This window comes from Daphnia carinata, chromosome 5, assembly GCF_022539665.2.
Source record: "Daphnia carinata strain CSIRO-1 chromosome 5, CSIRO_AGI_Dcar_HiC_V3, whole genome shotgun sequence".
NCBI classification, from domain to species: domain Eukaryota; kingdom Metazoa; phylum Arthropoda; class Branchiopoda; order Diplostraca; family Daphniidae; genus Daphnia; species Daphnia carinata.
This window is the reverse complement of record NC_081335.1, coordinates 596,280-614,291: the sequence shown is the minus strand read 5'-3', so window position 1 is coordinate 614,291 and position 18,012 is coordinate 596,280. Positions and strand designations below refer to the sequence as shown.

The 18,012-nt window shown below is 40.2% G+C and overlaps 5 protein-coding genes and 16 non-coding genes across 21 annotated transcripts; 12 read left to right on the top strand and 9 right to left on the bottom strand.

Moving 5' to 3' along the window:
• The first annotated feature begins 522 nt into the window (after positions 1-522).
• Positions 523-607, top strand: Trnat-cgu (transfer RNA threonine (anticodon CGU)). The gene is given in 2 exon segments: positions 523-558; positions 572-607. It is a non-coding gene; the product is annotated as a tRNA-Thr (tRNA).
• Positions 608-773: 166 nt separating this feature from the next.
• Trnat-cgu (transfer RNA threonine (anticodon CGU)) lies at positions 774-858 on the top strand. The gene is given in 2 exon segments: positions 774-809; positions 823-858. It is a non-coding gene; the product is annotated as a tRNA-Thr (tRNA).
• A 217-nt stretch (positions 859-1,075) lies between these two features.
• Trnat-cgu (transfer RNA threonine (anticodon CGU)) lies at positions 1,076-1,160 on the top strand. Its single transcript is given in 2 exon segments — positions 1,076-1,111; positions 1,125-1,160. It is a non-coding gene; the product is annotated as a tRNA-Thr (tRNA).
• A 163-nt stretch (positions 1,161-1,323) lies between these two features.
• Trnat-cgu (transfer RNA threonine (anticodon CGU)) lies at positions 1,324-1,414 on the top strand. The gene is given in 2 exon segments: positions 1,324-1,359; positions 1,379-1,414. It is a non-coding gene; the product is annotated as a tRNA-Thr (tRNA).
• A 110-nt stretch (positions 1,415-1,524) lies between these two features.
• On the bottom strand, positions 1,525-4,347 carry LOC130696478 (putative ferric-chelate reductase 1 homolog). The gene is made up of 15 exons (XM_057519551.2): positions 4,153-4,347; positions 4,013-4,082; positions 3,832-3,941; positions 3,670-3,761; positions 3,482-3,602; positions 3,215-3,415; positions 3,055-3,156; positions 2,839-2,989; positions 2,686-2,775; positions 2,482-2,618; positions 2,262-2,397; positions 2,078-2,194; positions 1,898-2,010; positions 1,753-1,818; positions 1,525-1,664 (listed from the first exon to the last, which is right to left on the bottom strand). The coding sequence occupies exons 1-15, from the start codon at positions 4,327-4,329 to the stop codon at positions 1,572-1,574; spliced, it is 1,776 nt and encodes a 591-aa protein (XP_057375534.2). The 5' UTR covers positions 4,330-4,347; the 3' UTR covers positions 1,525-1,571.
• Positions 4,348-5,285: 938 nt separating this feature from the next.
• Positions 5,286-5,372, top strand: Trnat-ugu (transfer RNA threonine (anticodon UGU)). The gene is given in 2 exon segments: positions 5,286-5,321; positions 5,337-5,372. It is a non-coding gene; the product is annotated as a tRNA-Thr (tRNA).
• A 178-nt stretch (positions 5,373-5,550) lies between these two features.
• Positions 5,551-5,635, top strand: Trnat-cgu (transfer RNA threonine (anticodon CGU)). The gene is given in 2 exon segments: positions 5,551-5,586; positions 5,600-5,635. It is a non-coding gene; the product is annotated as a tRNA-Thr (tRNA).
• A 374-nt stretch (positions 5,636-6,009) lies between these two features.
• Trnat-cgu (transfer RNA threonine (anticodon CGU)) lies at positions 6,010-6,096 on the bottom strand. Its single transcript is given in 2 exon segments — positions 6,010-6,045; positions 6,061-6,096. It is a non-coding gene; the product is annotated as a tRNA-Thr (tRNA).
• Positions 6,097-6,239: 143 nt separating this feature from the next.
• Trnat-cgu (transfer RNA threonine (anticodon CGU)) lies at positions 6,240-6,326 on the bottom strand. Its single transcript is given in 2 exon segments — positions 6,240-6,275; positions 6,291-6,326. It is a non-coding gene; the product is annotated as a tRNA-Thr (tRNA).
• A 212-nt stretch (positions 6,327-6,538) lies between these two features.
• On the bottom strand, positions 6,539-6,625 carry Trnat-cgu (transfer RNA threonine (anticodon CGU)). Its single transcript is given in 2 exon segments — positions 6,539-6,574; positions 6,590-6,625. It is a non-coding gene; the product is annotated as a tRNA-Thr (tRNA).
• A 214-nt stretch (positions 6,626-6,839) lies between these two features.
• Trnat-cgu (transfer RNA threonine (anticodon CGU)) lies at positions 6,840-6,924 on the bottom strand. The gene is given in 2 exon segments: positions 6,840-6,875; positions 6,889-6,924. It is a non-coding gene; the product is annotated as a tRNA-Thr (tRNA).
• A 163-nt stretch (positions 6,925-7,087) lies between these two features.
• Positions 7,088-7,172, bottom strand: Trnat-ugu (transfer RNA threonine (anticodon UGU)). The gene is given in 2 exon segments: positions 7,088-7,123; positions 7,137-7,172. It is a non-coding gene; the product is annotated as a tRNA-Thr (tRNA).
• Positions 7,173-7,538: 366 nt separating this feature from the next.
• Positions 7,539-7,623, top strand: Trnat-ugu (transfer RNA threonine (anticodon UGU)). The gene is given in 2 exon segments: positions 7,539-7,574; positions 7,588-7,623. It is a non-coding gene; the product is annotated as a tRNA-Thr (tRNA).
• A 216-nt stretch (positions 7,624-7,839) lies between these two features.
• LOC130696745 (uncharacterized) lies at positions 7,840-9,197 on the bottom strand. The gene is made up of 3 exons (XM_057519848.2): positions 8,275-9,197; positions 8,077-8,205; positions 7,840-7,996 (listed from the first exon to the last, which is right to left on the bottom strand). The coding sequence occupies exons 1-3, from the start codon at positions 9,176-9,178 to the stop codon at positions 7,854-7,856; spliced, it is 1,176 nt and encodes a 391-aa protein (XP_057375831.2). The 5' UTR covers positions 9,179-9,197; the 3' UTR covers positions 7,840-7,853.
• A 492-nt stretch (positions 9,198-9,689) lies between these two features.
• On the top strand, positions 9,690-9,775 carry Trnat-cgu (transfer RNA threonine (anticodon CGU)). Its single transcript is given in 2 exon segments — positions 9,690-9,725; positions 9,740-9,775. It is a non-coding gene; the product is annotated as a tRNA-Thr (tRNA).
• A 409-nt stretch (positions 9,776-10,184) lies between these two features.
• On the top strand, positions 10,185-10,269 carry Trnat-cgu (transfer RNA threonine (anticodon CGU)). The gene is given in 2 exon segments: positions 10,185-10,220; positions 10,234-10,269. It is a non-coding gene; the product is annotated as a tRNA-Thr (tRNA).
• A 195-nt stretch (positions 10,270-10,464) lies between these two features.
• Trnat-cgu (transfer RNA threonine (anticodon CGU)) lies at positions 10,465-10,549 on the top strand. The gene is given in 2 exon segments: positions 10,465-10,500; positions 10,514-10,549. It is a non-coding gene; the product is annotated as a tRNA-Thr (tRNA).
• A 223-nt stretch (positions 10,550-10,772) lies between these two features.
• Trnat-cgu (transfer RNA threonine (anticodon CGU)) lies at positions 10,773-10,859 on the top strand. The gene is given in 2 exon segments: positions 10,773-10,808; positions 10,824-10,859. It is a non-coding gene; the product is annotated as a tRNA-Thr (tRNA).
• Positions 10,860-11,474: 615 nt separating this feature from the next.
• On the bottom strand, positions 11,475-12,260 carry LOC130696740 (uncharacterized). The gene is made up of 3 exons (XM_057519839.1): positions 12,209-12,260; positions 11,900-12,142; positions 11,475-11,833 (listed from the first exon to the last, which is right to left on the bottom strand). The coding sequence occupies exons 2-3, from the start codon at positions 12,136-12,138 to the stop codon at positions 11,617-11,619; spliced, it is 456 nt and encodes a 151-aa protein (XP_057375822.1). The 5' UTR covers positions 12,139-12,142; positions 12,209-12,260; the 3' UTR covers positions 11,475-11,616.
• A 263-nt stretch (positions 12,261-12,523) lies between these two features.
• Positions 12,524-14,341, bottom strand: LOC130696721 (uncharacterized). The gene is made up of 4 exons (XM_057519816.2): positions 14,062-14,341; positions 13,738-13,991; positions 13,560-13,671; positions 12,524-13,418 (listed from the first exon to the last, which is right to left on the bottom strand). The coding sequence occupies exons 2-4, from the start codon at positions 13,953-13,955 to the stop codon at positions 13,194-13,196; spliced, it is 555 nt and encodes a 184-aa protein (XP_057375799.1). The 5' UTR covers positions 13,956-13,991; positions 14,062-14,341; the 3' UTR covers positions 12,524-13,193.
• A 2,303-nt stretch (positions 14,342-16,644) lies between these two features.
• Positions 16,645-17,884, top strand: LOC130696736 (putative defense protein 3). The gene is made up of 5 exons (XM_057519836.2): positions 16,645-16,904; positions 16,975-17,202; positions 17,290-17,381; positions 17,458-17,551; positions 17,615-17,884. The coding sequence occupies exons 1-5, from the start codon at positions 16,722-16,724 to the stop codon at positions 17,774-17,776; spliced, it is 759 nt and encodes a 252-aa protein (XP_057375819.1). The 5' UTR covers positions 16,645-16,721; the 3' UTR covers positions 17,777-17,884.
• Positions 17,885-18,012: the final 128 nt, after the last annotated feature.

The following is an 18,012-nucleotide window of genomic DNA, read 5'->3' as shown; positions in this document are numbered from 1 at the left end:
AATGGATCACTACATTGAAAATTGAAACATTTCCTAAATTTAGGTAAATATTTATCTGAAGACCGCATGCTGTTTTTGAGCGAGTTTGAAATGAAAAACGGTTAAACTTTTACTGCTACGTTATGTCCAAGACGTCTAAGCGAAGTAGCTTTTCGTAGAACACATGGAAATGGGAACAGTTGGACAATGAATGAGACAAGTAGAGCAGACGTGGCAAAAACCATATTTGTTTTCATCCTGAGGGCACCTTCCAGCGATTTCTGAAACAAAAACGGGAAGAGAATCTTTTTGTTTCTTATTCTCTCTGCCTCCTTTTACAAATAAAATGATCTTGTTAAGTATGCCCAAATGGCGATAGGGCGTACGTGGGGTTTGGAGTGAAAAATGCAACCTTAGAGAAAGGGGAACGAAAAAGCGGCAAGGAATTTTTATCGCAACTCAAACTGCAAATCATCGTAGATGAACGAATACTTGCGGAAATGACTATGCCAGCCGATACAGAATTAGATAAGACTTTAACAAGCCTTCTTAGCTCAGTGGTAGAGCGTTGGTCTCGTATGAAACATTAGATAACCAAAGGCCGAGAGTTCAATCCTCTCAGTAGGCAGTAGCATGAAATTCACGCTACTTAACATTTTAGGAAAGAACAACCTCTTCCTTTCAAGTATCAACACCACTGCACAAAAGGCAAAAGCAACTAGCTGGCAATGTTCATGCCATTTGACTTTTACATCATTTTCTTGTTTTCTTAATTGTCTGATACAAAATCAAGTGCCTCTTTAGCTTAGTGGTAGAGCGTTGGTCTCGTACATCGCCAAAGACAACCAAAGGCCGGGAGTGCAATCCTCCCAGGAGGCAATTTAATTAAATAAGTATGTAATCAATACTACTATTTTTGATCTACGATTGAAAAGAATTTCACTACGGCCGTGCACAGTGCAAACGATGGCCAGGGAGATGGCCCCAACTATGTGATGATGATCGAAGCAGCATCACTTTTAGGACGCCAAGTTTGTTTTCCCTAGCAGCGCAGGGAAAACGGGTGCTGTTCTGTCGAACAACTTGCTATTTCAACGCCTCCTTAGCTCAGTGGTAGAGCGTTGGTCTCGTACATTTCCAAAGACAACCAAAGGCCGGGAGTTCAATCCTCCCAGGAGGCAATTCAAATTAAAAAGTATGTAGTTAGTAGTATTAGTTTTGAACTACGATTAGAGAATAATTCAGTACAGTAGTGCGCAGTACAAACCATGGACAGGGACAACGCTCCATCTAGCTGGGCAGCGAAAACGGGTGCTGCTTTGTCGAACAACTTACTATTTCTACGCCTTCTTAGCTCAGAGGTAGAGCGTTGGTCTCGTACGATAATTCGCTTAAAGATAACCAAAGGCCGAGAGTTCAATCCTCTCAGAAGGCAATAGCTCGCAATTTTGCGTGAATTTGCGAACGGACAGCATGATGAAAGCTACTGTAATTTCTTGCTCACTATGGTTGAACTACACAATCAAAGGGGTTCTTAACAAAAACAATTTTATTGGTTATGTTCTTCAGTTGCTTTGAAATAAAAAAAAATATTATGCCCCAGCAATGAAGGCAATGACAGTTGATCCCAGTCCAACGACGATGCAGATGTAACATGCGATGATAATTTGCCTTTGGAACGAAGCCTACCAAATTGAGTGGCAGATAGTTCAACATTCATTTGACATCTACAAATGGCTAAATTATTTCAAAAACTACTTCAATTTGAAATACCTGTTTCAACCGCGGTTTGCCGTCCTTCATTTCATCAGGCGCATCCGCGTTTCTTCGTGCTAGGAACTGAAAATTGGCATATAGACGTTCGAAAAATAATTAGCTAAACTGTTAAACGATAAATCAGCATGTTTAAGCAGCATACGGTAAGCAAAACGTGAACGCCAACGTAGCAGCAAATGTGGGCCGTTAAGATCCAATAAGTCTCATAGGGTAACTCGGCTTCATCCATTTCAACCGCCAGAAAAATACAGGTAACTAGATTTAAAAGTAGATTAATTTAAGCCCATCGAAATTTACTTAATAATAAGTTATAGTAGTTTACTTGCTAAAATGTGCGCCGAGTATCCAACTAACATGTGAGCCCAGTTGAAAATGTATCGATTCGGCGCATTGGGCAAAGGTCTCATTAATGCCATGAAAGGTTGAATGAACGCCAAAACTATTATCAGATTCATGTTAATTAATTTAATTCAAACAATAAAAGATTAAAAAGAAATTCGGGCAACCTGTAGTGATGCACCCTATTAGCGGATGCGGATTCTCGGAGACGGATTCCGACACCCAACCATCGACATCGATGAAGATGATGATGAATCCTATCACCGTCAGAGTCCAGGCTAGCACCATTAGTCCTCGATGGTACTGAAATTAGAAACGCGTAGTCGTCCGGATAAAACGGGATTGTAACAGCATCAACGATATGCAGCTGTACTGTAACAAACTTACCACAAACCAGCGGTCCTTTTTCATGATTTGTTTTCCGACCCAAGTCTTTTTCATGTAGCGAGGCATCAGGACTCCAATTGAAGCGGCCATAAGCCAAGCGATGACCATAAACGAGCCATGCAATTGTTTCAATACTCCTGTGAGAAAAGAGAATAAGAATCAGAGAACAGAACGTTCGCAAAAAGAAAAAAGATTCTCCATTACTTGAGTCCTTAAAATACGAGACGCTGTAATCTTTGGTTAAATCTATAGACATCCCACTTTTTTCTTCTTCAGAATGTTCTTGGATATTGTCTAAATTTCAAGAAATTCGATGAATAATTTCTGAGAAAGCAACTCATTTGTTACGGTATGTACCTTTGCCAGTGGGTCCGGTGGCCATCAATAAATAATGAGGTTCATTCAGATCAAAGTCGATGGTATTTCTAAATACAATAGGATGTTGCACGCTGCAGTAGATGTAACCGTCAACGTACATAGGGGAACTGATTTTAACGAATCCCAGTAACTGCATATAAATTAAAATTTGTAGCTCTGAAATCAATATATATCTCTATAGTAAATCATATTTACATTCGACAAAAGCCTTTGATTGTCCCGCTTTGGGGTGTTGTAGGATTGATAGGCATTGAGGGTGTCACGGTACTTGACGCATTCAACTACACTATCAGATCCCTGAAAAGAACATGGATGATTCAAAAATAATTTCATCAAAATAAAGACAGGTGCGCACCATTCCCGAATCGGTAGAAAATCCAATAGCTACATATTCGTCCCCTTTGATTTCACCGTAAATTTCCAGTTGAAGAAGATCGTTATCCAGTTTTTTGTATGTCGCCATCATGGTACAATTTTTCGATTCAACACAATCATCAGGTGTGGCAATACATCCTTTGGATACCCCACATCCTTCGTAAACGTCTAGAAGAGGGGGCTATGCAGAGTAGTACAACAAAAAATAAATTACAATTAAATTAATGATTGTAGAAAACGTCTATACCGGAGTATTTGTTGCGTCGTTTGTTGTGCTCTCCGGCGCCGCATTTTCTGACGCTACAACCTTAACTATTCCAGATGGTTGCTTAACCCAATATTTGATAAACTCCTCGACGAACGTAGTTCTGCAAGAGTATCGATTAAAACATTAGACTCAAATTTTGTTTGTAGCGTCCAATACAAACTACTCACTTGAATATGACTTCACCGTCGTAACCTTCGGGTGGAATCCAATCGAGTGTAACACTCTGCTTTGGGTCGTTAGACTTGTGCGTTGCTGCATTCTGAAAATTAAGCAATAGTATTTATTAAATCCTTTTGTTATCATTCTTACGTGTTTCCCACTCACTATACCTCATACTCCTTGTTGCAATCAATTGTTTTGCCCAAAGTGTATGATGGGGGTATTTGAAATGTTCCGATAACGCGATCCGTTACTTTGTCAAAGCCCATCACCAAAAATCCTGCAAAGAAAATACTGGTCAGAAAAGCCATAATCTAATTTTTAAAAACGAATGAAAGCATCGGCACTTACCTTTGAACGATCCCGACGGCAGGGATGGCTGAAGCGTTACCCTCACGCTGCTATTAGAAAATATTTGATTCTGTACGATCAAACGTAAAATGAAAAACGATGCAAAATCATTTGGTAATTTTAAACGAACAAACATTTACCTGATTGAGAATGACTTCAAATGGACATGGAGTGTTAGACGGAGCTCCATCATGATTGGGTGTCATAGATTCACAGGCCGCAGTCGGGGCACCTGTAGGATTTGCTGACACATCGATTGCGCTAAACGTTAAGACCATTAAGAGGCCACAAAATATGAACATTACAAATGAAGGCATTTTAAAAAAATAGACAATGCCTGTTTGTTTGTCAACTTCAACGAGGCAGTCGCTTCGCACTGGAAGGCACTGGTGTTGATATAGTGCATGTTCAGGCTTTCAATTATATAGCGCACAATCTAAATCACCTGCGATTAGTCTTATCTATGAAGCAGCAACCGTATACTAAGCGTCATTGCTCCAGCAAACATGACGCAGCACGTGCCAGTTCTGCACAAAGCCGGAGCTAGATTATCAATGACGCAATGCATGACTGCAATGTTGGTGACTAACTGAATACAAAAATGTTTGTCACTGACCTTTTCTTTTTCGTTGGGGGACGGCGAAGTAAGACACGTGCGAAAGGTGAAAAAGGAAGGGAGTGAAAACGCTATTCGTTTTCGTTCCCTTCCCTTCGTTGCACGAGAAAAAGGAAGAATTTCTGCCCACCCCTTTACTGAATCTTTGATGTCATTAGAAACGGGGTAAATTTGAATGTCATTGCCAAATGGAATTTTAGATTAAAGGTCAGCGATTAAGTGCGTTGTTTAAGTGTTTTGTCATGATTAGATCGAAAGTGTGTTTACACAGCAGGAATGCTGCGCGTCTACGTGACTGAATGATCGATTGATGAGCTAGACAGATAAAAATAAAAATAGCAAAAGCAAAAATGAAAGGGAAAGATAACGAAATAGTACGTTGACTATTCCTACTCACTCAGTCGTTATTTTGTTTGTGATTGGGCGGCTTAATGCTGGTTTTCCAAGCAACGGCTATCTGGCTCAAAACAGATAGTCTATCAGTTTACTTTGGTTTGTGCGTTGTTTGAAAAATCAATGTAGCATTACTGATGCTGTGGCCTTTACTGTTTACTTTTCATTAGGCTAAATGCTAAGTTTATTGCGTCAAACCATTTTAAACTAGTTTCACCTGGCTAATTCGACGCATTTGAAGAGAATGTAGGCAGGCTTTGAACAGCCTTCTTAGCTCAGTGGCAGAGCGTTGGTCTTGTAGCAACAAGCTGAGACAACCAAAGGCCGAGAGTTCAATCCTCTCAGGAGGCATCATTTTTTTGGAACTCATACCGATCATTGCCAGGTAACACAGAAGTTGAATTAACCGAGAGGTAAAAAACGATACAACACGTCAACCCTAGTCTAGATTATTTCGTTTCAATTGAGAATTTAGCGTGAGGCAAATACATCTATTCATTCCTTTTCATCATCATTTACTTAAAAATAAGCCTTCATAGCTCAGTGGTAGAGCGTTGGTCTCGTAACAAGCGCAAGATAACCAAAGGCCGAGAGTTCAATCCTCTCTGAAGGCAAGAATTGCTGTATTTTTTATTTGTATAAATGTATTTGTTTTGTCTTTGTTGTGAACCGAGATGGGCCGATGACAAACGTAACTGTCCTTCGGAGCAAGCGCAAGGTTTTAGCAACTGGTACAAGGCTTAATGTAAACCTGAACTGTAATGTTATATTCTAGCGTCCTACCTGTCCGAATGAGAAACAGTTCCAATTATTATGATTAATTATCCTGCACTACCTTGTGTTTCGATAGACAACATTATGTCTTCGAGTTGTTTGAGTCCACTCAGTTATAATTCGCTCCCCTGTCGTTCCGGATTTCAAAATACACGCAAAATCATCCATGCTTTTCTTTGCTCTAATAATTAATCGAATTCTAATTTACACCCGTTGCCTCCTGAGAGAATTGAACTCTCGGCCTTTGATTGTCTAGTTTAATCTATACGAGACCAACCCTCTACCACTGAGCTAAGAAGGCTACAATTTAAATATAACCTTGCGTCGATTGATTCGTGAGAATTTTTGTTTATCGGCAATCGTGTTTGGCGCTATTGAGTTACTTGCGCCATTTGACAGTCATAAAAGACGCATTAAAAAATACCACAATTAAATGTTAGACTGTGCCTCCTGAGAGGATTGAACTCTCGGCCTTTGGTTTTCTTACTTAATCGATACGAGACCAACGCTCTTCCACTGAGCTAAGAATGCGATACGACTCTACGTTATTCGATTATTATTATACTTATTTCGAAAAATTCCTTAGCGCCAATCGTAAATATGATGTAGAATTTCAAAAACTAATACCCTAACACTAGAATACCGGAGCAAAACCCCCTAGTTTTCCCTTTAATCAAATTTTCTCATAAGCAAGATTAAAACGTTTGTTGTCTATACAATGCAAGCTATATTTGTAATTAAATTGCCTCCTGAGAGGATTGAACTCTCGGCCTTTGGTTATCTTATTTAATCTATACGAGACCAACGCTCTACCACTGAGCTAAGAAGGCGACACAACTCCAATCCAATTATTTAAAAAAAATCCTTAGCGCCAATTGTAAGAACCATGTCACGTTTTGAAACTTGTAAAGTAATATGCTATCGGTAGAAAGTTTCAGCAACACATCATAGCTCTACATTTTGATGGGCGTTCAATCAAATCTTTCTATAAGCAAGATTGAAATGTTTGTTTTCCATACATAGAAAGCTAATTAATAAATTAATTGCCTCTTGGGAGGATTGAACTCCCGGCCTTTGGTTAGCTAGAATCCAATACGAGACCAACGCTCTACGACTGAGCTAAAGAGGCATACAAACACATACCATAAGCTTTACATCAAACAGATAAAACGCTAGCTAGTACGAAGCAACAAAAAAACTCTTTTTGTTTTCCCCGCTACAGATAACACCTATGCTGTAAATGCTAGAAAATGTTAAATGCAACGGAACTTTGAATGCGTAAATAGCAATTGTGCCTCCTGAGAGGATCGAACTCTCGGCCTTTGGTTTGCTGTCGTTTCATACAAGACCAACGCTCTACCACTGAGCTAAGAAGGCGATATGCTCAATCAAACCCTGTTTTGTTATGTTCCATGATGATCAGGAAAAGTTTCATCTATCACAACTAAATTAACTCGCAGTTCTTCGTTCTTGTCATTCAGTTATTGTTTCAAGTGAAAAAGTCTTTGCCATTCGCGATCTCTCCGCGTTCATGTCATTACGCAATACGCAATAGAATTCAGATGATAAAGAACAAATAAATTCAAACATATTCGTTTCTGCAAAATTAAATGGAACCCATAATTCTACTGTGTCTCCTGAGGCGATTGAGCTTTCAACCAGGTATTTTCACGCAAGTATAACAACAAGTCGAGTTCCGAACACAATAGTTATCAAAGTTTTGTAATTCAATTTAGGTTTCAAGCCTTCATAGCTCAGTGGTAGAGCGTTGGTCTTGTACAAATCACTAGGAAACCAAAGGCCGAGAGTTCGATCCTCTCTGGAGGCAAAATGTTTTGAACAGTACGCAGAATAGGAATATGGAATTATGGCACCTTGTTACCGACAGCCAGCGTGAGTTAAATTACCGGAAACAACGGTACAAATTCTTTTGATGCAAAATTCAAGTTAGAAGCTGTTGGTAACAGAGAGATTTCCACGAAATCAAATAGAGTTACACCATGGCTAACTTGATGCCATATGTGTTTTATTATTATAGAATGGCCAATTTTGACAAATTTAAAGACAATCGTGATATCCCTCGGGTTTTAGATCCTCGAATTGCGTCCCATTGGAACACCTTCCACCGAACACGCGTGTCAGCAGGTGTGGCTTGTCGCGTATCAGCCATGCGAGATGGCAGTCCCCACATTCAAAAGGATCTATTGCAACATCAGATTTTAAAAAGCGTTTTGCACGGCTCTAAAAACACAAACGAAATGATCAACGTCATCAATGTTACTATTTCGAAGGTGGATGCCAGCAGCCGACGACACGGATTGCATTTGTTCCAGCAATTTTTGGTAAACGGCAGAATCAAACCGAGACAAATGGTTATAATCGAGGTAAATGATAGCTTCAGAAAAATCACCTGCACGAGAACAACGATCCCATTACAATCGATCCTATTAAAAATAGATTAAAAATCATATGAGGGCACCTTGGAATGCCCCCGGCTCAATTCGTTCCAACGCATTTCTGATTAAGATGAGAAACGTCACTTTAATTTTGGGATTGAAAGCAAACGATCCCCTTGCAAGAAATCGGATAGCATTGCCAAAAAGATTAACGTAGCTTAGATTTTTAAATGACGAAATGTGTTCTGGAACACGACTGAGCTTGTTCTCCCACAAACTCAGCTGAGTAAGTGAATGCCTTCCAGTTGGTGAAGAGGCGATAGAACTCACGAGTTTGTTTATCAAACGATCTCCTAGTTGAGTTCCATCCAAAAACAGCGATTCCAAGAGAGGAAATCGATCAGCAATTTGGTTCCAGTGCCGAAAGTCCAGGTAATTATAGATCCTTAACGATGTGACCCGTGCAAGAAAAGGCAACGGAGGGAATCCTCGAAAGTTCAGGCCAGGACCAATGCTCAAACTAACCAAAGACGTCGTATCTGCCAAGAATTTGAAATTTAATCGGCTAAAATCACATCCAGCCATTTCGAAGTGTCCTATCTGATGGATGGAAGAACGGAATGCATCCGGATGAATTTCCAAAATCAAATGGCCAACAAATGTTGAACAACTGATTCCTAAACGATCGACGCGCTTTTCACTCAAGACATCCGCTGGAATTCGGATTGAGTCGTCGGAATCGACCTCTGGTGACAAGGAGAATATATCTACCCAAAACACGTGCAGGGCTTCGGTGCGATTGAAAATGTTATGGACATCGAGGCTAGTGATGGATGAATTGGGGTCGAACGAGTCACCGCAACGAACAATCAAACCATACGGATCGTATTGTTGGCAAGAGCAAGGCGTGTAATCCTCACAGACATCAGGGACAACAGTGGCCGCTAGCACGTCGAAAGGGAGCAACAGAAGAAGAATTAAGGACATCTAAAAACATAAAATAATGAAGAAGAATTCGTTCGTGGTGAATAGCTGTTAGTGTTACCATTGTGCGAAATTGGTAGTCCCGCGGGCGCTTCTAATTTTCTATGCGTCTGTAGTTTTGCGTGCGGCCGACCTTTTTATACGGCACACCGTTGAAAAATGAGATAATTATTCTTTTCAGTTGAATGGAATGACTAATAAATGACTGGTGAATCAGGAACGTTTTTTTTTTCTTCTTATCAGTTATGTGCTCCAACAATGTTGTTTATCGTGACTCACCATTGCTACCATGTGGACACCCACCATTAACTAAAAAAAATATCTAGATTACTTTCTTTAATTTGTGAAGAGCAAAATGTTGATTTGATTTCATGAGTGAATTCGGGATTGTATCGGTAATCACGCAACCACAGGACGAAGCAGTGCCGGTTAACTGTGACAGCTACTATTATTACGAAAAATCCCGTAGAAGAATATTTCGAAATGGGGAAAAAAATGCAGCTTCTAACATGTCGCCTTCTTAGCTCAGTGGTAGAGCGTTGGTCTCGTACTTCTAATCAAGTCAACCAGAGGCCGAGAGTTCAATCCTCTCAGGAGGCACGGTAGAATCAGGACATCAGATTAATTTTGTATCCGATATTCTATTACCGACTCCAGAGACAACACAACAACGAGACAGCGTGAAGCGGTACTAATAAATTCAGTTGTAATAAACGACACTTGTTGTTAACTGCTACTGAATATAACAAACAAAGAGTTCTACTACAACGGCGCCTTCTTAGCTCAGTAGAGCGTTGGTCTCGTACGTTAACATAATATAGCTAACCAAAGGTCGAGAGTTCAACCCTCTCAGGAGGCAATAGCGAAAGAATCCCGTATTTTTACAAGTTAGAAGCCAACAAACTCATTCCTTTTAAAGAATCAATTCGGTTGTGTACAAGGCTGGAACACACGAAAGAAACGGGCAGTCCTGTGTTGTTTGATCTAAAGCTTTTGATTAAAATATTGTGCCCCTTTAGCTCAGTGGTAGAGCGTTGATCTCGTACGAATTACAAAACAACCAAAGGACGGTAGTTCAATCCTCCCAGGAGGCAATTCAAAACATTACACTGCAACTCCTACTTTTCATTTTCACCTACGAACATCAAGATAATCTAACATAAGGTAGCGCAAAATGAAAGCAAGGGTCAGGGAGGATTGCTCCGGCTACGAAACAGATTCTAGAAAGGGTCGGTTTCTAGCGTCGCAAGGAAAAATACAACTTTTCTCGAACGACTATCTTATTCAACGCCTTCTTAGCTCAGTGGTAGAGCGTTGGTCTCGTAGCAAAACAAAGATAACCAAAGGCCGAGAGTTCAATCCTCTCAGGAGGCAGAGTCTGATATTTAGTTTTGTTTTGTTTAAATAGATCCATTTAAATGCAAGTCTGTTACGATTATCAATCCACGCAAATTACTCAACGAGGTCGAACATTTTAAGAGTGTGACATTGTCTCTTAGGATACAGAACGAGTAACGCTAATCAATTGATTGTCCATAAAAGAAAACTACTTCTAACTCCCACGAATCAATCAAAATTGAATTCAATCAACGATGTAGCCTTCTTAGCTCAGTGGTAGAGCGTTGGTCTCGTATAGATGAAACAAGTCAACCAAAGGCCGAGAGTTCAATCCTCTCAGGAGGCATACATCAAAACAAGCTTTAGATACCTCAATAAAAAAAACCAAAAACGAATTTGGAAATCAATGGGCATTTTATAAACAGGTTCGAGCATGAAGAGGTAAACATGACGACTCACTTGTGACAATCTGCTTATGTGTTATTAATAAGGATGAATCCAACAAGTTGTTCCAGGACGCACTGGAAAGGATACGCTGTAAAACTTTTCACGCCCATCCGATTTTAACACGGAACGTTCTATCAAAACTTCAGACTATGCTGTCTCATCGCACGATTCAGGAACGAACACTAGAACATGTTTATATATTAAGAAGTCTAAGCACGTGCGGCACCCTAGACGTACAGAGCTCTAACTGTAAAACCTCAAACAACTATCTTAGATGTGACATTTGGAAAAACAAATGAACTTCGTCCTGCTGGGATAAAACGCCCCCTCGCCAGGAGGTAGGACACGATTTACTGTAGCCCATTACTTTGGCAAATTATTGGAAATGAGACCACAAACGTCTGGCGGCATTCCTCAAGGCTGGACAAAAAAAGAGAAGAGGTCTATAAAAACGCCTGGAAGTCGGACACAGTTGTCGATTGATGGTGTAATCACTGGAATGCGTTGAAGTCCATTTCTTTTTAAAACTGCGTCGTATATTTCTTTCACACACACACACACACATGCACACGAGCATACTGAATAATTAAAGCGATTGCACTGAATAAAAAAATATCACCAATCTAACATTTAAAGCTAAAAAGAGATGGACGACATCACGGTGCATTTACTTGAGGCATAAACTGATTGACCAAATTCATCGGTGTGACTGACTGCATCATCGATGACATCGGGATGTCCATCACCTGCTCAGCGTCCAGCCCGAAAATAGACAGCAATCGGCGCAATGCAGATACGAGAGGATCGAGGAACACCTGGTTGATGAATTGCCAGATGGCGGTCGGGATTCTCCACCAGGTCGATGTCAAAGCGCTACATTCCAAATTCAGGTTATTCATCAACCACCATATGCAAGAAATGGTTACAGTAGCATCTCACCTCATGCCTTCGCTTTTGTCAAAGCCAATACTCCTCTTCATCACGATCTTCTCGGTAGAATTCTTCTTCGATTCAGTTACATTAGCCGTGACGTTAACGGAAGTGAGACGAGCTTTAGCGGTCAGTAATGAACCCACATGTTGGATGGTGGATGCATTGGTCGTCTTCTTTTCAACGTCTGCTGCCACGACAACGGCAATAACAAGCGCCAATACTACCATCACTTTAGTTGACGACATCTTTCTAATTAGACAAAAATAATTCGCTTTCAGTTTTAACAAGATCAAATCAATTAAAGTAAATCGTTACCGTTTGAAGAGTGAATTTTGCAGAGAGTGCGAACTGGGACTTGAAGTTAAGAGCACACTGACTTGAGACGTGGTAGAATGGGTCCTTAAATAACCTAATTGATCACCCAGCCTCTCTTGCTAATGAGTTAAGGATGGGTGTGAAAAACTCCCCCTTTTTTTTTGTCTGAGTTTAGAAATTTTACGTAAGACGTAACCCCCAGGCAAAGTATTTTGTCGTGCCAATCGATTCGAATCGTTTAACCCTGAAGGAATGATGAAATGAAACTCTTTGACGATTGAATAATGTGTATTAACGAACAAAAATACAGTCAATCTAAAATGGGGCGCCAGTTTGAAATGCAAATTCTGTTTAACTAGTAGGAATTGAACCATCCAGATTCCGTCATCCGTATTACAAAAAATAATGGAACAAAACTTATCCAACATCAAAAAGCTCGTCATTATTGCACCAATACAGAAATCTCACTACGTTAAAAAAATAAAAATAAATAAATCACTTAAAATTATCTCGGGCTAAACTAACACAATTTCTTTTTCAAAAAAATTCATCATAGTTCAAAAATAGTTTAGTTCCATCACTGTCGACAATGTACGCGCACAATTCAAATTGAAGCTTGGGGGCACCAGGATTGAGCACGTAGTCATAGTTAGATGTCGTCGATTAGACAAACCCGTTACGTAAAAAAAAAGGATAATTTGATTTCGACTATCAACATGTGAGGACTACATATGGCTTCTCAGTTTTTTTTTAAGAAAAATATTCGTCAAATCTATAGTCGATTTTGAGCCTATGCGGCCGTGTTCTTTGTGGAAAACGGCTCTATCATCTAGGCAAAGACGTCGTGATAAAATGACAAGAATTTGAACAATGAAAACCCACACGCAAACCTGGACATGAATTCCACATTTTTGACAACAAAAAAAGAAAAAAAACAAAAGAACAAACCGGCCCTCAATGTTTGTAGTCATTACTATTGTTTTGATTATCTTTCGAATTCGATAAAATTGTCCATGACAAACGTTCCAGCACGTCTTAAGCTCCAGAACACGCCCTGCTCAAATTTGCTGTACGTGTAGGACGAGATGGCGGGTGAAAGTGGTTCCATCATTTGAAAAATTCGATTGCTCAGCATAATGTTATTGTAGTAGTGGTACATGCTGCCTGGAACGAGTTTTTTCATTCCTTTCACCATCGGCTTAATTAGTGCCTGCGTGAGTTTAAAGCAATTATTTGGCGTGGAACATCTCTTTTTTTCCCCCAGCTGGACAAAGAGTTGCGTCGCCCTCCCGCAAGTGTTCTAATCAAAATGAAACGCGTTCCCTTATGCAAATAAATCAAAGGATCTTACCCGCCGAACGATCAACCTGTAGATGAACTTTCCCATGTACGGTCCAAAATCGTTGAACACCCGTGGAAATTGGCGATTTTCCAATTTCGGGACCGGTTCGTAATTTCGATCCCTGTTCAAACACGTCAAGGTTGAAAATAACATGAAATCGATTTGCCTTTTATTTCAATCAACATACCCGTAAGAGGCCAACGTTAGGCCGTCAAAGAGCTCCGAGCTGTCGAAACCTTCTTGTGCCTCATTATCGTAACGATCTTTGGCCGCCTGCTGGCCAGTTTGCTGTTTATTATCGTTAACGAGACTGGTTGAAGACCTTGCCAACGTGACGTGCCTGCAGTCAATCAGCAACGATCCACTCAGCACAAACAGCAAGGTGATGAAGAAGCCGGGATTCATCTCAGGAATTTTTTCCAGCACCTTGATCTAACAAAACTAAACGCAAAACACAGAAAATTGAAAATAAAAATAAGGAATATTGTAATTGAGAAACAGGTAGCTGTACCTGACTAGTTTGTTTGGCTTCTTCAACGTGCGGTGGTGGTTGTTCTTTTTTCCTAGTTGCATTCAGCGACAGGTGGTTCTAAAAATTCAAGTTTTGACGAGAGATCCGGAAGCTCACAATTCACAATCGCTATTCAAACACGAGGAGTGTATCTTGTGATAGCTCACGCACGTGAACACACACACAAAAAAAAAAAATAGTAGACAGGCAGAGGACCGAAGAGACGGACGAACCGCACCGTCGGCTCTGATCTGCAACACTGAGCTGCCCGTGTACGCTGAACCTCGTGCAATATAAGAGAGAGGAGGGAATCCCTTTTTTCAAACACAACAAAAAGCGAACCGAACTCGGGGGGAAGAGAGCTGAACAGTCTGAAAGAAAGAGTTCTTTCTTTTTTTTATTTTCGAAAAAAAAAATGTGCTGCCACTAGACAACCACAGATGGGCAAAACCCACGGATGCGGCGGCCGACTTGCGGGCCGAACCATCGAGCGGACCGCGGATCTTGATTACCTGCTTTTTCCTCAGCCTTTTTTTCTTATTATTATTTTTTTTTCAATTCATGTTGCCTATAAGCGCAAACGTCTCGGAAGGGTCAGTCGACATGTTGTTTTTTCAGTGTTGAAAGAAAGAAGAAGTTAAGAAAACGAAGGGAAAGAAAGAAAAAAACAACCGTTATGTAGCGCCTAGAGGCACTTGCTCGTGCCACATACCGTTCACCTGGGGAAACTGTCGCTGGTACGTCTTGTACAAATATGAGTTAATTCATTTTGCTTTATTATTCACTTTATTCACGCGTATTCGAAATCCGGTCGTTGTGCGCAGGAAGTCAACGCACATCAATCGGTTGATTTCCTTTCCGACGTGTTCAACGTTTTATTGCTGATTACCTTAATCAAAGCAACAATGTTGTGACACAATGGCTAGATGATGTGGTCCCTTCTGTTATTGGAACAAGGAGCGCCGAGTTCGGATCGAGTACGTGTATGCATATGAGCTGTGGCTGCTGAGGTATTGGTGAAGATGTAGGAATTTCCGGTTAGGTTTTCAGGTCAGTTCACGGTCATCCAACAGGTAGACGAAAATCTCTTCTTTTTCCTTTTTTTTAACAAGAAAATCAGATTCTTTTAAAATTGGGTAAAGCTAATAAAAAAAAAAAGTGAGAGAAAAATGAAATGGAGGAAGTTGTTTCTGTTCGAAAAGCATCTAGTGAGCCCGATGACCTCAATGATTAGTTTATACGATATCATGCGATTGTCTTTCGTACATCTATCTCGTAATTTTAGTACCTGCAAATACGATCCTATTACTTTTGCCTCATTTTTTTTTCAGTGAAGCTAGAATCATAATCAATGAAATTAGTGGCCGTTATGATGCCTACCTGTATAGGTAAAGTCAAGCACCAGATGGAACTGTATTGCGACAACGAATTATCAGCATGCTGGGTGCACCAATTATTCCACTCAATCGTAAGCTATAATTTCAATTGTTTCTTTTTTTTTTTTACATCGCTGATGGATTTTTCGCAAGGGCATAATTTATGATGAACAAGTGACCTGTTTTGGCTAACTGAATTTTTTTTTTTACTGCAGTTGAACAACTATCGAGAGGCAAACTCAGTAACGACCAGTCGAATCCATTTAATATATGCTATTTCCGGTCCGCGCTGTACGTGTGTGTCGCATTACTTCCTGGAAGTAGCTAGCGACTATTCAAATGCCTCGTTTCAATAGTGGACACCAAAAACAAAAATGTAGATCAACCGTGAAACGTAAACCGCAATGGCACGTTGCGCAGTGGTTAAGCTTTCATTAATGGACATTATGATGGCCATAACGATGGGTAAATATTCCTTCTTTTTTTAAACGATAGACGCCCGGAACGCGGAACCGGCCTGCGTAATGCAACATATTTCCATAAACATGAGAGAGTTTTAAAGAAAAATTTAATTACCTTTTAAATATGTGTCCTACAAAATGAGAAAAGAAGGGAAAACACCACGACTTTAATTTGATTGCAATGGATATTTTTGTTTTTACGTAAATTAACTTTTTACGACTTTAGGTCACTAACCCATAGGCTGATTTTTGTTTTTCAAAAACAGAAAGATAACGAACCTATTGTACCATTTTTGTTATTTCCCGTTAGTTTTCGAAGGTCAAATCTACGAGGTAGGGTAAGATGTTACGGTACCCACAGGTAACAATGCAAATGAGGGGAAAAGGTTGAGATGGGGGTGAAGCTTTTTCTTTCGAAAGGGGTTGTAAAAGTAGGGACTTTTAAACAATAAAAATTCGAGCCTAGCCTTTAGTCTCATTTTTAGGAATGTCGGCACAGGTTGCGACCAATTCGAACACGAAAAACTTGTGTGGATGTTTTAAAACGTTTGCAAAGACAAGTCTGATAGAAATGTAAATGTAAATACGCTCCTATCAGGAGACAAACAAAGCCCTGGGCCAAACGTTGTCAATAAAACATTTTTCTTTTTTCAGATAAAAACAAATGATTTGTTACGCTCTCGATATAGACTAAAAAAACAAAAGAGAGTCGAAAGTGATTCGATCCAGTCTCAGTTATCATTCTCGTTTGCCTGATATTTGTACTCGTTTGCATCGTCAATTGAACACTCGACGTGGAGACAAACCCCACCAAATAGAAAAGATGAAATTTCATTTACCATTTTCATTTGTTGGAGGCTCTGTCCTTCTCGTTATCGGATGCTGTTTGTTGTCCGCGGATGCGAATCCGTCCGGTGCGCCGGAAACGGCCTGCACGACAATGACTCCGCAACACGGTGTCGACTGGCAAACCATTCCATGTCCGTTTGAAATCATCGTAGACAAGGTGGGTTTTTAATTTAATGTCGTTCGATAATGAATTAGATTTAAATATTTGTGAAAATTTTGGTTTTTAGACGAAAATGTATCCCAGTGAAACGCTAAACATCCGTCTGGGCATTAAAAATAACGTGAACGTTAGCGATCCTGAAGCTCGCGGATTCAAAGGTTTCATGGCCATGGCGTTTGATCCTAGCAGCCCCGATGTTCAGCCATTAGGCACATTCGACACTAAGGCTTCTACTGAGATAAAGACAATGAACTGCCCTAGTCCGTTTCGAGAACCCAACACAGTGAAGCAGAACGTAATCTACTCGATTTTGAGAATAATGCATTTTTACTAACACTGGGGGTTTAACTCGTTGTTGTTCTGATTTGAACGAACTGTATAGGTTGCCGCAACCCACACCAATAACGGATTTAAGAAGACGGTCGAGTTAGTCTGGACACCACCGGCCGATTTCCTTGGACCCATCATTATCGTGTAAGTGTTCCGTTTACTCTGTGAATTGAATGTCGTGTGATCTTCACGGATATTGTGACTATTCGTTAATAAATAGGGTGACGTTTGTGCATGAGAAGGAGATTATGTGGGTCAAAGAAAATTCTGAATTTATCCAAGTTGTGCCCGACCCAGGGCCAACCTCAACGACGGTAAGTTTTTAAATGGCAATTACGTGTTTTGTTGTTAACGAATCAAATCAATTTGTTTTTCAGGAGACAACACCGTCGACTACAACAACACCGACGACTACAACAACACCGACAACTACCACTACCGTGCCACCGACGACGACAGGAGCTAGATCGTCTGCAATAGAATGGAACGTATTGTTTGGTGTTACCATTATCAGCCTCTTAGCTCGCAACCGGTTCTAGAATTTACCAACTATTTGACTAAACTCTTTTCAAAACGCGTAACGTGCACATGTTTATCAACATGAGAGACGGAAGAAAAAGAAACCAAATACAATTCGAACGTCCAAATTTTGTGTTCCAGTAAAATGACAGACTTTTTGTTTCAGCTGGATCTGTTAGTCGCGTGTTTACGATCGATAACGAATTAATTCGCTTCGTATCATACGGCCTGTCTGAATAAGCTCCTGTCAATGATG

What these genes read in the sequence shown, in the direction of transcription:
- LOC130696736 (XM_057519836.2), top strand. Translation starts at nt 16,722, where the DNA reads ATGAAATTTCATTTACCATTTTCATTTGTTGGAGGCTCTGTCCTTCTC. An exon ending in TTGAAATCATCGTAGACAAG is followed by an intron (nt 16,905 to 16,974) that starts GTGGGTTTTTAA and finishes TTTGGTTTTTAG; the next exon opens with ACGAAAATGTATCCCAGTGA. An exon ending in CCAACACAGTGAAGCAGAAC is followed by an intron (nt 17,203 to 17,289) that starts GTAATCTACTCG and finishes CGAACTGTATAG; the next exon opens with GTTGCCGCAACCCACACCAA.
- LOC130696478 (XM_057519551.2), bottom strand. Translation starts at nt 4,329, where the DNA reads ATGCCTTCATTTGTAATGTTCATATTTTGTGGCCTCTTAATGGTCTTA. An exon ending in TTTCTACCGATTCGGGAATG is followed by an intron (nt 3,157 to 3,214) that starts GTGCGCACCTGT and finishes TGTTCTTTTCAG; the next exon opens with GGATCTGATAGTGTAGTTGA. An exon ending in CACCGGACCCACTGGCAAAG is followed by an intron (nt 2,776 to 2,838) that starts GTACATACCGTA and finishes CTTGAAATTTAG; the next exon opens with ACAATATCCAAGAACATTCT.
- LOC130696740 (XM_057519839.1), bottom strand. Translation starts at nt 12,138, where the DNA reads ATGTCGTCAACTAAAGTGATGGTAGTATTGGCGCTTGTTATTGCCGTT. An exon ending in GACAAAAGCGAAGGCATGAG is followed by an intron (nt 11,834 to 11,899) that starts GTGAGATGCTAC and finishes TTTGGAATGTAG; the next exon opens with CGCTTTGACATCGACCTGGT.
- LOC130696721 (XM_057519816.2), bottom strand. Translation starts at nt 13,955, where the DNA reads ATGAATCCCGGCTTCTTCATCACCTTGCTGTTTGTGCTGAGTGGATCG. An exon ending in CTAACGTTGGCCTCTTACGG is followed by an intron (nt 13,672 to 13,737) that starts GTATGTTGATTG and finishes GTGTTTGAACAG; the next exon opens with GGATCGAAATTACGAACCGG. An exon ending in ACAGGTTGATCGTTCGGCGG is followed by an intron (nt 13,419 to 13,559) that starts GTAAGATCCTTT and finishes AAACTCACGCAG; the next exon opens with GCACTAATTAAGCCGATGGT.
- LOC130696745 (XM_057519848.2), bottom strand. Translation starts at nt 9,178, where the DNA reads ATGTCCTTAATTCTTCTTCTGTTGCTCCCTTTCGACGTGCTAGCGGCC. An exon ending in TGAGCCGGGGGCATTCCAAG is followed by an intron (nt 8,206 to 8,274) that starts GTGCCCTCATAT and finishes GTTCTCGTGCAG; the next exon opens with GTGATTTTTCTGAAGCTATC. An exon ending in TGGCATCCACCTTCGAAATA is followed by an intron (nt 7,997 to 8,076) that starts GTAACATTGATG and finishes ATGTTGCAATAG; the next exon opens with ATCCTTTTGAATGTGGGGAC.